We start from the raw sequence: 16,217 nt of genomic DNA on the forward strand, positions 1-16,217 counted from the left end.
GGTGAGGGCCTCATTAAAAGAGCTCGCTGCCTGTTGAAGCACGTCAGGTGGTTAGTCCTGACAGCCACCATAAGAAGCTAGAGGCTAAGAGCCTCGGCAGCCCTACCCAACACCACAGCGTATGATGCTCCCTCCTTCATAGCCACAGTAGGAGGAGACAACATGCCACGGTCAGGTGAAGCGTCTAGACCTCCTCATCGTCCTCTGGGTGCCACTGTTGATGTTAAGGGACCCCAGGAGTGAACAGGGGTATGAAAACCCCACCTGGCTCCGGATCCAGCGTTGAGACACCGGTCCGGGTCCGAGTCGGGAAGGAGGCTGGGGGGTGGAAGGGGGGGGGGGGGGGGTTGATGCCGGCGGGGGAGCCGACGAGCATCAAGCGTGGTGCTGTAGGAAGCGGCACCGGTGGCATAACGAGATCCGGCGCCGATTCGGATCCAGGCCTGGATCCAAGGGGGGCCTGCCGGCGGCAAAGACCTAGGCCCCCCCACCCGATTACGTGGGCACGAACGCGGTCGGTCCGCTCAAAGATGGCATGCATCGCTTCGTATAACGTACAAAGCTGGGCGAGGGTCGCTTCGGGTCCCGGAGAGGGAGGCTCAAAGTCGGCCCTTCGGGTTCCGCATGTGGAGCCACAGGGAGTGGCACCACCCAGGCGCCTTGTTGGATCGGCCGACCGACGATGAGAAGTCGAAGATAGACTATGCTTCTTTAACTTCTTATGCTTAGACTTTCCCGACCCCCAAGTGCAAAGACTTCGATGACTTCGAGACGGAATGGTGATGGCTCCGCGACCGGTCCATCGAACTCCCTCTCGAACGGGACCTCGAACAGCGCTGAGCCAACTGCCGGTGTTCAAGCAGCTTTCAGGACCGCTCCCACAAAGCCTTTGGTGCCATCAACGGGCAGTCTGAGCACAACTTGGGGTCGTGGTCGAACTCCAGTCAGACAAGACACACGCAGTGCAGATCCTTGACGACATCACGCGATGACATGATCCACAGGCCTTGAAACCGGGCATCCCTCGTGCACCTTTTCGGAGATCAAGGCGCGAGCAAAAAAGTCGACAAAAGTCGAGAAAAAGTTAGTCAAAAAATCCTGAGGTACCACTCTTCCCAGGTCTGCGCTTGCTGGCGCGGAAAAAGAAAACTGACATCAGCGTGAGGGCGGTGTCGAAGTAGCTGCCACGACATCATCCCGGCGACTAGGACGCCGGGCAGACTTATGCCACCTTCCGACGCGCAGAGTTACTGCTGCCGAAAAAACTTTCTGAATCCAGTTTGACGCCTGGGGGTAATTCTAAAGTAAGGAATCTAACACTAATGTGTTTCTTTCAGATCCATGTAGCTGTCCTACAGATGTCAGGCAACTACACTCCTCCGAACAGGGCTGAAGCAGCGATTTATACGCAGAATGTGCCTTCACCGTCGCAAACCATGGCTTTCTTGCCTCCTCATAGCAGAAGGCGATGGTGACAGACACCGAAAGAGCAATGCTTTCTCACAACAGAACTTGTCCTTCCTTTAAAAAGGCAACAACAAAAAAAATCAGGAGTTGGTCCGTTCTACTGAACGTTGTGGTTCTCTCAAGGTAGAACTTCAAACATCATCTGACTTTGAGACTGTGAAAGGCTCTCCTCCCTGGCGAAGACAGATTACTAAATAATGTCAGTAAAATAATAACCAAGTAGAAAGATTTTGGCACTTTCTGGATGAATTTAGGGATAGCTCGGAGGATGACTATCTTCACAAAATTGCAGATCTGGTTCTTGAATTGTGAAGACTATTTCACTTCTCGGGGATGAGGGCGGGGGAGATGGGGTAGGAAAGCTACTTTCCAAGAGACATGGAGTCAGCCTTGTGGATCAGTTCTAAAGGAGCTCTCATAAACTGAGATAAAACTGTTTAGCTGCCAAACCACAGGAGGGTTCATCTGATGGTAGACCTGAAAAAGGCCCTTTATGAACTCTTTAACCAGTCTATTGGACCCTGACATTTGTCCAGAACGTCTCCTGAATAGAGAGAGCCGCCAGATGAACTTTAATAGATGATGGAGTACTTATTGTGCTAGCTGTAGCAGATAAGGAAGAATCTGCTATAGAGCAGCAAAGGGGTTGGAAAGAAAAGCACACCATGAGCAAAACCTCTTCCACTTTGTAAAGTAACATTCAGTTGTGGATGCAGCACGAGCGTTTGAGAATCAATTTGCAATCCTCAGAAAGTTAGAGTCTTGAACTTATTGTCATGAGGAGCAACAAGAGAACACATCTGTGGGTATACAACTTGCCCTCCTCCGATGGTTGGACTAGATTGTGCTGGCACTGACAGGCGAAGAAGCTCAGTGAACCAATACTGTCTTGGCCATGATGGGGCTAGGAGTATGAGACGGCAAGGTTCCTAGTCTTGTGAAGGACCATGGGAATGGAGGGACTGCATCCATGAACGTCTCAGTCCATGCTATGTGGAATGTGTCCCCAAGAAGCCGGTTGAGGGTACCTGCTGGCGTACTAGTTGCATTTCTTGTTGTGACAAGTAACAAAAAGATCCAGGTTTGGAGAAACCCAACCAGAAAAAACCTGCATTAGCTACTGTTGATTGAGTTCCCACTCGTGCCACTGATTGTCCTGCTTAGGTTGTCCACCTTTTCGTTTTGTACCCCTGGGCATGTTCTATTGTCAAGGTGATGTTGGCCAATAACCATTTCCATATCTGTTGCACTTGCGCCAACAACCCCCTTGGATTGTGCCCCGCCTTGTCTGGCGAAATAAAACCTGGTTCTTGTGTTGTCTGTTCTCATGAAGACTGACGAGCTGGGAGCCAGGGAAGGAAAGCCTGAAGGCCTAGGAAGACCACTTTCAACTCCAGGAGGTTTGTGTGTGACAGCCTCCTGACTGGTCCATTTTCTGCAAACGAGCTCTCCAGCCTTGTAAAAAGGCGTCTTATACCTACATGGGGCTGTAAAGGAAAGAATGAAACACCCTGGGAAAAATTTTCTATGTTCGTCCACCAAGACATTGCAAACTTCATCTGTGGTGTAACTGAAATTTTGTCTTGGAAGGTGCCCTGGCACTGGATCCACTGATTGTCCAGGTGTTCCCGCAGTGGCTGCATACGGAGATGACAGTTTGGAATCAATGGGATGCAGGATGACATCACCCCCATCATGGATTCACAGAAGATCTTTTTGCCAAAAGGGATTCTGTGAGATTTGAGACGAATTTTGTCCTCAGTGGGAAAAGCCTTTAGCACTTTCGTATCAAGATTTGCTCCCAGGAACACATTAGGGACGATTTCTCTTTGTTCAGTTTCAGGCCTAGAGAAATGAACAGTCGCAGAAAGGCCTGAGTCGACGGCTTTGCAGAGTGAAAAGTGGGACCTTTTATTAACCAGTCATCCAGGTACAGGAAAACCTAGTGTCCTGATCTTCTAAGAAAAGTCCTAACTGGAACCATGCATTTTGTGAACACTTTGGGAGTAGACCCTAACCTGAAAGGAAACCCTGGGAACTGGGAATGGCACCCTGCCACCTTGAACTGTAGAAACTGTGCTTTAAGTGGATGGAATATGGAAATACACATACAGCAGGTCCAGGGAGGTTATGTAATTCCCCTGTATCTACTAGCTGCAGAATCCCCTGCACGCATAACACCCTGAGAGGCTGTTTTTTGATGAACTTAAGAGCCTTAGGATTCATAACTTGCCTCCACCTTCCCGACTTGTTAATGAGGAGGATGTTGGAATAAAGTTTTGTGTTGCATTAATATAACAGGACCTCTTCAATTCCATTTCCAATTCCATTTCTGGAGAGAAACAAATTAATTTCCTCCTCGAGCAGAGAAAGATGGCAATGTGATCTGCGTGGATGGAGATTGGAAGGCTTTTGAACAAATCCAAGGGTGCGACAGTGCTGGATTACATCTAACCCATTTGTTGTAAGATGTTCATTCAGCGATTCTAGAAATTGGAGAGGGGATTGTAGAATTGTTAATGTGGGAATGAGGTGACCAGTGCTTCCGGTACATCATTGTCTCTTAGATCCGTCCTGCAACTTTCCTCCAGCCGAAAGACGTGGATGTATTGGCTGCTTAGAGTAAGAGGATGCTGTGGTTGACCTGTCAGATTGTTGCGAAAAGTATGAGGCGCGAAAACCTTGCTAGGGGCGAGTCCTACTTTGCTGGAATTGCACTCAAGATAACTGACCTCTACCTCTGCCACAAAAAGACTGGAATTGCCGCTGCTGTAAAGTGCCCAGTGAACAAGCGGTTTCAGTGTCCGATTTTATGGACAGCAAGGCGTTATCTACATGCATTACAAACAAGTCTTTCCTCAAAGGGCCTGTATAGGATTTTTGACTGTGCCTCTGGGCAAAACGAAGTAGCTTTCAGCACTCTTGACCACGCAATACTGCTGCTCCAGCCATCTGTCGAAAGGCTGAAGAATCTATGTCCATGTTTATTATTTCTGAAGAAGTCTTCCCTTCTATCCAAATTTCTCTGGCTTCTTTCTCTCGCCTTCCGGGAGATACTCTAGAAAAGCTGAAATGTCAGACTACATCGGACAGTCATTTCTCCAAAAAGGATGGCCAGAGCGTTGGAAGGCCTGATAGAAGTCAACACCATAGCCGGGAATCTTTTGCAAATGTTGTCCAGTCAGCGACCCTCTCTATCAGGAGGTGCGGTGCAAGGTGAAGATGGATTTTTAGTCAGTCGTTGGGCAAATTGCATTATTACACAATACAGACAAGATGGGCCTATAAGGTAAGCTGGATTCTTGTCAGGAGACGTATATTTCTTGGCTGGCTTTGGAACAAACAACCACTGAAGCAGTTTATTTTAATCCTTCCTAAAGTCAACGATAGGGATAGATCTGAAGAATGCTGAGAAACGCCCTTAAAATCTCAGAGAAAGCATTTGGTTTGCTTAGCCAGTAGAGGGAGATCAAAACACTAGGATGCTCTCTCCAGGATGTCATGAAACCCACCAATATCAGCTGGTGGCGAATCTGCCAGAGATGGGGTAGGCGAAGCAGATAATGGTGCTACTTGTTCGTCCCATTCTGGGTGATCCTCTGCAAAGTCATAGGGGATTTCTCCTTCCTCAGGCTGTTGGTCACCATCGCTATCGGCCAATGAGTTTGATTGTAATGTGAGTAACACCGGTCTTTCCCTTTGTTATGGCCTGATAGGGCTCCTCGGAAGAAATACTGTCTCAGGGATATCGGGATGCCTTGTAGTTTAAAGCATCAGGGCATTGGCCTCAGGAAACCTTTTATAATAATCGCTCAACATCATGCACAATTTGTGACCAAAGATGGGGACCGCAATAGGACCACCTGCCCCTTATGTAGTTCCTCATCAGGCTCCTCATATGGGTATTGTTCTTGGAAGGTGTAATACTCCTGAGCCGATTCCCGTCCTCGGTCACAAAAAGAAAATCCACCCTCCATATATGTAGAAGAACCTTGGTCTGCACATTTTCATCAGGAGTTTCTTGGCACTATACATTTAACTGAGGAGGGCTATATGCTGGCCCAAAGAGGCTTTCGCCCCCAGATTCCTGCATCTGTGGCAGGCACACAGGAGGGTAAAGGTTCTCTACATCTGGAACAGCTGACTGACCGCACATTCACTGAAATACAAAAATAAAGCACAAAAACTGCTGTGCTACATGCACACCCAACAAAATGTGCACAATGCAGCCAATGCTATAAAAAGTACATGAACCGAATGGGATTCCGAATGGATTAAGCATATATTGCCAATTTAAATACTGGGGGCTGCAGGGGAAAAAAAAGTTCAACAGCCCACTGTTTCAACTTACTTGGTCTCAATGAGAATGTCAGCATTTGCTGGATTCAGCACTGCCTTGCAGATCAGTTCCTGTGTCACAGGAATGGACTTATTCATGGAAACACAGAGGTCCGAGAGGTAATCCAGGAACCTAGGAGAGGGTAAAGGTACAGTGAGAACCAAAAGAAGGGGGTGAAAATGAATAGAACTGAGAAGCACAATGAACGAAAAATTACTACACTGAATTCCAGGAGAGGTGAAAACAACAAATCAGTAGGAATTCTAGAGTGATATCTATTCAACATGCTGAAACTATGCCTCAAGCTGCTGAGAAACTAGCCATAAAGTAAAACTTGGCCTTTCCACACCTATACACTACAATTCTTGGGATGACAGTAGGTCCTCACAAGCACTCATCTGGTATCCCTTAAGCTTGCTTGTGGAAAGGGGAGCAGGTGGTTATGCAACTACCTTCTTGAATGAGGCATTTGGGGCGGTAGACTGCAAAAGTAAACAAGGGATACGTATTGGAACATGAGGGATTGTTCCTCAAGCATGGTTTCTAAAGCGAAGGTTCTTCTCGAACAGGGATGGATGTACATTGTAGGTCCAAGAAGGCTCAAACATGTCAGATCTTTAGTTATCAACTCAATTTACTTGCAACCAATCTACATGGGATTCATTATCCTAAGCATCTCGATTGGATCCATTCTGCCACGATCCATATACTTTTATAAGTTCGTATCTTTAGTAGGCAGAGTAATTTGAAATGACAAACAGCATAACGGATTGAACCTGACAGGGACACATCTTTAGGTGAGATTATCCAACAGTCATTGTCCCTTGAGTCACTATCTGGACATGTTCACACAAGATGCCTGTATACAAATGTTAGCAGGAGCATTCCCATTTTGGAGAGACCCCCAAAAATACTGGATTGGTGATGGATTTGAATCTTGGCTGGAAAATATCTGTACTAACAGTAGAGCAACAAGATCGCGAGAAGTTTGTTCCCGAGTGGTAACTAAGGCGACACTTTATTGGATCATGAGACCAGTTCTCAGGCGATGTAATTTTAACAATTAAAATAATAGCGGACAACTGTGAAACCACTCTGAAACTTTTCAAACATCACTTCATATTGAACAGGTGCATTAGCAGAAACAATTACATGTTCTAAAAAGAGCCAAAATAGCTTGCCTCGTGTTGTCTGGGGAAGCTTTTGAAGGACAAACTAAACAAGGCGTAACATCACGAACAAAGATGCTACCAACTTTGACAAATTGTGACAACTTGGACTCCACGGCTAATTAACAGTGATTGTTAGAGACAGCCAAAATGAAAAAATTACAACAGACAATTATCCATCATGCTCTGAAACACCCTATTTAAATTCATTTGTTTCTCCTAACCTTCCAAAAGGACCTTAAAGTTAATTTTCAGAAATGTCTTTGTCTGGACACTAACTTTCTCTGAAGAAGTCTGATATTTATACCTCCCCATCATACCTTCCTTGCTTCTCAACTTCTATGTTAAGCCTTTGGTATACTTGGGCAAGTCTGCCCCCACTACACATTGACAGATGCCACACAGACACAAAGCTGTCCTACAAGACTAATCCCAACTCATCCAGCTTATTAAATAACACATGGGGAAAGACATGGAGCTGCCATTAGAATCACTGCTAGCCAAGTGAACTTCTATTCAGTCTTCAAAGGTCAATTCATATATTTCCGCCTGTAGAACTTGTGTATCATTCTAGAGGACTAGTTGTGGGTGCTTATGAAAGTGGTCCAGTAAGGGTCACCATTAGTAGAGAAACTAATGAGGCATTGCCACACGCTCATGCTCCCCTACAAAAACTTTTGACCTACAAGTAAAATGCTTAAAAAAAGATTCACACCTAAAAGCAGTATATTTGTCAAACTACTTTATTCAAAGTAATGTGACTATCGAAGGTCTGTGGTCACTCAAACTGAAACAAAACTGTAGTCATTCAAAGGCTCAGGTTAAATGCAAAGTTAAGCCTGCTATAGCATGGATTTAAAGTAATTAAATTCCTACACGTGAGCACAGGCCTGAGCTTATATATTAGAACTTAGAATAAGGACTGCAGGAGCCATTATATGCCTATTATGTCGGCTATCAGAGATCCACAGCCAAATTTCTCGCTGTTCCCGCCCTCAATGAAGGATGGTGACTGGAGCCCTTACGGCTGCACGAACAATTTGACAGGCTGACACAGCGAAACCTTGAGGACTATCGCTGTGCTTGCGCTCTGTCCTGGGTGCAACTTGCTGGAGTGAATGGCCACAGTGTAAACTCTTTGGGAGCTGCTGCTAGCTGTGCTGACTGAGGGCTGTGTCCCTGCACAACCCGAGTTATAGATCACTCTACTGACAGTGATCTCGGCGGGAGGCCCGCTGGACAGGCCTTCCTCCCCATGGCCTTGCGATTCCAATTTTTTTTGGGGGGGGAGGTCCCCATCCCTCTCCCAACTGAAAGAGCCCCCGTGAGTTGCTGGGCATTACTTGGTCCCCAGGCTCGCCAGGTATTGGACTCTCTGGCCTCTTGCATTCTGTGTTGGCACACACTGCTGCAGTGGTACTTTGGGCTCATGGGGCGGGACCTGGCGTCCGAAGCAGGGATCCCCATGGGGGGAGCCCAGACTATTCCCTGCTTTGGGGCCTGGCTTGTTCATACATCTTGCACTGTGGGCTTGAGGCACCGATGAGAACCTATGCCCCACTTTGATACGTGCAGCTTTGATCCTGCGAGGAGTTTGGCAACACGGCCGAACCTTACCTGGTGCCCTGGGAGGTTTGCCAGAACTGTCCCGCTGGTGAGCGTGCTGCGACAGCCTTGCCAGATATCCCCTGCTGAAGTGGACCATCCCTGTGCCAGCTAGTGTATGGTTCCAGTCTACTTGTGCTACCGCACTCTTTCATCATCCTTTTGAGCAGTGGCAAGCGGGCCGGCCAGCACAGAATCCTTTCTGGTTTGGGTGCTAAACAGGCTGCTTCCCTGGACAAATTTGTCTTGGGCCCAACCTGAGTCCCAGCCACCAGTGAGGAGTTTCAAGGTGAACAGAGCGCACACATACCGCCAAGACAGCTGAGTCGCTCTCCCTCCTGCTGCTTAATCCGTCAAAGTCACAGTCTGAATCAGGTTGAAGACAAAGGATCAACTACGAACACCAAGACAAAGATGACCAAATTCACCATTCCTTCTCCAGATGTCTCATGCCCTCAAGCTGAGGGTCCCTCGAGTCAGCACTTGTCCAACTTTAGTGACACTGAGTCTACCCTGCAGGTAATTCAGGATTTGTGGGAGGTCGCGGATACAAAGATTTAAGAAGTAGGGTAAAATGTATCCCTTCACCATTAAGCCCGCCACAATATCGCCAGCTGGGTCCCTAAAGCAGAGGACCACGTCTCTATTGGAAGATGTTGCCCCCTCAAATCTAATGTGGCCACACCACTCTCCTTCAGTGTCGAAGATAAGGCAGAAAATACTGAAATAACGTTCAGTATGAGTATGTTTCCAGGAGAACATCAAACCTACAATCGTTCAGGAGGTCATGGAACTTTAGCTCTAATCCTGGAAGAGACCTTTGTCAGTTTGCTGTCGAGAGCCCACAGATTCCAGACTAACAGCCTCTTCTCCCTCCAGCATTTCCCCCACATCCCATGATTGTCCAGATTCTTATGAGGTTTAATACTAATTGTCCAGTTACGCTTTTACACTGCTTTGCTCAGTAAGACTTGTTGGGCGACAGATGCTTCTGAGTTGGGAGTTTTTTCTTGCAGTACCTTTTTGCTTGTTCATTAGGTTTGTCATACTAAACATCCAATTAGGTACACTAATGGTCTGGGTCTTCGGCCTCTATTAAGTTCTATGTCTGCAACCCATTTGTCTCAGTTCAGGGTTGCTTGATTGTATTAAGAGAACAGGGTTGTACTCAGATATGCCAAGTGCATTATTTCTGCAGTTCTTCTGATACAAGAGACCCCTTATGGATTTTTCTACATCGGTATCAATAAGATAGGGCCTTTCATGAGGGGTTCACTAGAGGCTGCTGGGGGTGGTGATACTCCTGCACAGTTGCTTTCATCTTGTGGTCACCACAATCAAGGCTGACAAGGCAGATCTTGGAGTGCAGGGTCTCCGTGAAGGCATACACTACAACTTCCTATGTGCCTATGTCCCACCACAAGCACCTACCCTGGCATTAGAAGCGTACATAACTAATCTTCAATTTTCAACACAGCACACCCTTAGTGGGCTGGGTGCTCTTCGATGGTTCCCCTGATCCGGACTGGGACCACCAGGGCCACATGCTGAGTAAGCTTAGCAAAGCTAAAATGCTGGCGACATGGAGATCCTCAATAGGACACTGATGCCTGGAGGAAGTGGCAAGCGCAGGCTAGGAGTGCATCCAAACCTCGGCTACATAGAAGACACTCTCTGATATAGATCTCCTACTACTTCCTGCTCTTGATGTCCTTCCCACGACTGCAGCAGCCTGTCTGGTGCCTTAATGCCTGGTGGACAACGCATGCTCGGAAAACCTGGCAGAGGAACTCCAGGCTTATTTGAATGTTAATCAAGGTTCTGTCACCTCTGAGTACACTACGAGCTGCTGGGAAGGCAACCATTACAGGGATTGACAGGGCCTACCTTTGCCATAGTGAAAGGCAAACAGCCAAATGGCCAATATGGAGGCCCGAACCATCAAACTAGAGAGCTTGTGCCTGAAAACATTGTTTTTGAGCCTCCAGCGGGAGATGGACAGAGCATCACAATGATAGATCTCGCTGTAAAAGGTCCTTAAATTCTGGAAGGGTTCGACCAGACTAGTATGAACACCGGGATAAATCACTAAGGTACTCTACTGGCTGGCCACAAGTAAAATGGCCTCCAGGGTAGTATCGGAAAACCTGGAGTTGAATACCAATCCCTCTACGCTCAACAACCGAGCTCCCAGAAAGACTAGACTAGGTCATCACTTACAACATTTCCCTTCCATTGCTCACCTTTTCCCAAATATGAGAGTTACATTTGCTACTGATGCTGGAGGAGGTGGGCAACGCCTTACAAGACATGAACTGTCAAAACACCCGGGTCAGGCGACTTTCCTATTGAATACTATTTTAAGTACAGTGAAATACTCACCTCAATGCTTAGACCTAAATATAGAAAGAGGCAAAAGCTGCATTTCCCCAGAAATTGATATGGCCACCACTGAAGTCATTCATTGAAGTCATTCAGAAGACTGGGCAACCTGTAGACCAATGCTCCTCCTATAGGTCCATTTTTCTGATTAACTCAGATTAGGATATGTGCAAAAACCCTGGCTAGGTCACAGTAGAGCAGCGTACAGGTGGTACTGACTCACCTTCATTGTATGCAGGACCCCCAGCACTCTTCTCTTTGAGGACTTTGAGAAGGCATTTGACTGTTCTTTCCAAGACACAGACCGTGACCAGATAGCATTTGGGCTCACATTTCGGAGGTACATCAACCTCCTTTACTCATAGCCCTCTGCCCAAGTTCAGGCCAATGGCATTGTCTTTCCTTATCCAGATCTGAGCTAGGCGGGTTTGCACCATATTCCCTCTATTAGCCCTGGCCATATAACCACTGGCTCCCTAATTAGGTGTGATGCGCAGTTGCAGGGCATGTGCTGTGAGGTTGGCGATGATCGAGTGGCAATGTCTGCTGACGTATTTCTGTATTTGACAAATACTCAAATATTAAGGATGCAGGTTTTGCAAATCCTGGCTCTAGATGAGGAAGCCTAAGGTCACCGAACGAATATCAAATGACTACTAGTCATGCTCAAAGGTGACCAACATCTTTACCTGGCAGGCCCAGCACAATAAAGACGCTTAGCTTTTGATACTTTGGCATTTATAACCCATTCAAACCGGGCCTGACCTTGAGTCAATATACCCCCTCTTCTTACCACAACGAAGCAAGGCTTTCAACAATGGGCTCAGATCCCACTTTGTATCCTTGGCAGAAGCACTGTGTTTAATATGACTCTTCCCCATTTCCTAGGTGTCTTACAAAGCTCCATCACAAACGGAGATGTCTGGCATGGGTCAAGTATGAAATTCCATGACTTGCAGTTCAGATTCACACATTTGAAAGTTCAAGTCCTTAAATACTTGCATTTACACCACGAACTAGCAAACCACCAGTATGAGATAGTGCCCCCAGAATACAACCCACTTCAAGCCAAGCTTCTGATGGAACAGCTGGGTGGTGGAATTTCCTAAATATATTGTTCCTCAGAAATTAATACCCCAGATTGGCTTACAGCTCTGAAACAGAAGTGGGAGAATTGGGTGGGTCTGTTGGACAATGCTGACAGGAGCTATGAGCAAACGGCCCATCGGATCACTGTCTCCCCAGTGATTGATCTGACTAAAGTACCTACATGGAACTTACCTTGTACCTTGAAATCTACGGCATGGCCGCAAATTATCTATTCATTTTACAGACCTGGATTCAGATTTTTCATATGGTTTGATAGTGTCCTCATGACTCAATATTGGTAGGAAACAGAGGGTTCTGTCCCAAGTGCCGGAGAAGTCGTTGAAAATTTCTCAGAGTAGCACTGCTAGGCATTCTAGACTATCTGGGAGGAACCTGTGGGGAGAGTACACTAGTGGGAATTACCACAATTCTGGCTAAGGGAGACACTGCTCAATTTGAAATTATCCCACTCTTTCGCATCGCCTCTTAGTCACCAGCCCTGCAAACAAAATTTCGGAATGGCAGACACCATGGACTGGTGTGCAAAGCAAGAAAAGCCAATCTAAGGAGTAAGGGGATGCCCCCATAAACACTCCATAAATGTGGGGGCATTGTTGGGATTACTTCAAGCTGATTAATTAGCATTACAAGGTATAATGGAATGCTGTGGATAAATACACAGTGATATACTAACTGGTCACCTTGCTTCCTTTCGTTTGTATGATTTATTGCATCATATTTGCATGATGTATTGCAAGCTTTATCAATAAAGTGGATTCATAAAAAAGAAAAAAGGGTAGCAGGAAGACAGGGAGTGAGGGTGAAGCAGCGTGGGGACGAAGAAAGTGCAAATGGTAAAGGTGATCTGCTACACCACAGCACCTATAAAGGGAAGGGCAAGGTTTGAGTGGGAAAAAAAAGTATGAAATCCTTGCTTTCCGAAAAATAAAAATGCCATCTTTAAGATAAATAACTTTTAAATCTTAAAATATAAAGATAGAAAAAAGAAATTCAATGAATTAATTGCATTTACCATTTAGTAGAAACCAATTCATCTTAAATGTTTCGATTAAGCAAGATGTGAAATGTTTAGCATGATTAGTATTCCATGAAACTATTTCTAGGAAATCAGTCATTCAAGAAAGTCTGCTTGCTGAATTAAGTACAGAAGAGGGTTGGCAACTGAGGAGAGGCACGTGCAATGGGTGAATCGGTGCATACGAGACCGGAGAAACTGATGTGGCACTAGCCACATTTAGTCCAGCCCCTTAAACACATCCGACGCGCCCAGTCTCAGATACATAGTTCAAGTAATCCCCATTATCCCACTTCTGTTTTGGAAAGACTTCACACCCTTCCCTTTATGCAAAAGGCCCAAGGTGTGTTTCCAAACAGACCACTCCAATCTCTTATTAGCAGGTGTCAGAAATTCCAGCAAATAAGACACCCTTAGACACCCAGGCCATCTACACTTTTCAAATACAAAAATACTTTATTGGCATGACAGGTGTGGAAGGCATTAGAAAAGGAGAGCAATAAAGTGATAAACTAATTGCATATCTATTGGAAAATACTGATTTTTATCTGAGGCTCCTATCTATTTTGGCAACATTTAAATAAAATGAAAATAAAAAATAGATAATTTGAACCAGATTGTATGTTAAGTACCACCGCCTGCTATTTTGAACATTATGTACCGACGTATGTTTACACTGATGCCAGTATACCTTGTGAGGTAGCCAATCGGACCTGTATAACATGACCAGTTTCCTTATATGTTGAATAAACAGATTGATAAAAAAAAAAATAGATAATTTGTGCAAGACAGGCATTTTGTTATTGCTTTTTTGTCCTTTAGAACAGGACTTCTAACCTGCATAATATGGCATGAGATATTTGTCTCCGATGAAGAGTCCTTGATTTAGGAATTGCATCCAATTCTCTGGAAGCAGATACCGACCCCTCTGGATTTCATGTCTGGGATCACAATTTTGTTTGGTGAGCCTTTGCCTGTGAAATACTTCAGGCCACAGTATGAAATTCTGACCGTTTCAAAACTCGTGCATTAGTTCGGATTCTAGTCTCATATATTATTTATCTTCTGCTCCATATTTCAATTCGCTTTTGATCCCCCTTACTCAGCCTACCCTTAGGTCCCAGAGATTAGAAATACCAATTCATTGGTTTCCATATGATGTGGCTGGTGGTGTACAGGTATTTTAATAGTGTGGCTGGGATTCTGGTTAATATTTGCTGCAGTCCTAAAGTGTATTTAGGCAACCCTCCTCAATGTGGTGCCAGAAAGTGAAGATACACTCCTGGAGAGATATGAAAAGCAGAAGTAACCTACCTGGCTCGGCAACCACGTTTTAGGCAGCTTTTGTGTCCAGAGGCTTTGGTATTTTTTTCCATTCTGATTATTTCTCAGACTAATGTTGGGGACTCAGACGCAGATAGTGGAAATTCTATGATTCTAATTTTCTGCCATTAATTTTACAAGGATATTAAAATAAACTGCCTGATATTTTGACGTTTAGGAATAGATTTTCGTTTTTTTGTGGTTTAAAAATAAGCTTATCGAGCACCCTAAAGGAAATGGCAATCCTGTTAGTTTAATCACCTAAGCATGAACTAAAATTTCAAAATGAAAGGCATGCCTAGTAAGGACCATCAACTTAAGAACTTAGAAGGGGCCGACATCAAACCCATACTAAATCTAAAACACCAACCACCCAAACTAGCAAAGCAGCTATGCTCAGCCATAAATTACTAGAATATCTACCTTAATTACTTGCCATAGAAATCCACTTTGCCTCAAAATTGTCATGAGTACCAAATAATATCTATAAAAGCACAGCTGTGGTTATGAACTACATCGCGAAATATCAGGCCTTCCTCTAAACAAGGAGCAAGTCAACAATAGTCTAAGGAATAACTATAAGCAACAATTATAGTTGTCAAATTACTGTTCTGATCAAACAATTACTCAAAAGGAGACTTCATAGTACAAAATGTCGGCAGGTTCAGATCCCCAGTAAGAAATTTGACACCACGAGTTTTTCATGAGGAAAGGCGCGGAAATAGACGCCATCTAAAAATTCTTTCATGGTAATTGGTGCCAATGAGATCAATCTTCAGTCTACCATCAGAAGAGCTGGCTTCCATCCTTGCTCATATAAATCAGTAAATACTTGCAGGAGAATTGAACGCCCTGAATGAAGCCCTCTCCTCCAAGAACCATCTCTGGGCGTGTTCGATCTAGAAAGGTATCATCCAACAGGTGGATCTTCCTGTCAAAGGTAGGGACAATTCAACTTTCTATTTATCCAGAACTGTATGGTCTACCAGGCAGTGGTGCCAATCTGTAATTAATGGATGGCTGAAAAGAACTACTGTGGCAGTGTAAACAAGCATTGGCATAGCCAATAGGTCTCGCCTTTGGGACCTTATAAGTGTTTAGCCTTGCAACAGTTGATGCATAACTAAATACTAATACGGTCCCAAAAGCGAGACCTATTGGCTAGGAGGTCGTAACTATAACTACCTGCTGGCAACCCCCAGTAGGAGATATATATATATATACACACACACACACACACACACACACACACACACACACACACACACACACATACATGTACTTATCTTGTGCAAATGAGAAGACAACAGCAAACAGACCTCTATGAGGAATGGAGTGAAGGGTGAATAGTAAGAGTCCTGAATCTGGACAACACCAAGATGAGGAGTGGGGGCAGTGCATGTGAAATGGGGGCTAATTGATTACTTCAGTAGGGGGACACTGGCTAATTAGTTATTGAAGGTGAATTCTTTAATAAACACAAAGAGTAAAGAAAATTTAGCTCATTTCCACACCGTGGGGAGAGGGCTTACGAAAAGTAGGAAGTATTAATTATACAGAATCCCAAACAGATGTAGGACGAGCAGAAATGCAGTGTAAGGAAATTGCGCACCTCGGGGAGATCCTGTGGCTTTTAAAACATACACATGCCTCTGAAAGGAAAGTAAGAACAAAAAAAGTCGAGAAATGTGAGGAAATTGGACAAACTGGCAACTGAAAGAAGAAAAATGTGAGAAAAGATTGAAAATGAAGTGAAAGAAGGAAGGAAAGGGAGATATGATGAAAGGACTAATTTAGGAAAGATAAA

The 16,217-nt window shown here is 45.0% G+C and overlaps 1 protein-coding gene across 5 annotated transcripts in view; it reads right to left on the reverse strand.

Moving 5' to 3' along the window:
- The window catches only part of ITPR1 (inositol 1,4,5-trisphosphate receptor type 1), a 1,957,366-nt gene that overhangs the window by 1,105,976 nt on the left and 835,173 nt on the right, over nt 1-16,217 (reverse strand). For all 5 annotated transcript variants that reach the window (XM_085624511.1, XM_085624509.1, XM_085624508.1 and 2 more), the window contains one exon: nt 5,819-5,938. In XM_085624511.1, coding sequence (XP_085480637.1) covers nt 5,819-5,938 — 120 coding nt within the window. The remainder of the gene's footprint in view (nt 1-5,818; nt 5,939-16,217) is intronic.

This window comes from Triturus cristatus, chromosome 9 (genome assembly GCF_964204655.1).
Source record: "Triturus cristatus chromosome 9, aTriCri1.1, whole genome shotgun sequence".
Classification (NCBI taxonomy): domain Eukaryota; kingdom Metazoa; phylum Chordata; class Amphibia; order Caudata; family Salamandridae; genus Triturus; species Triturus cristatus.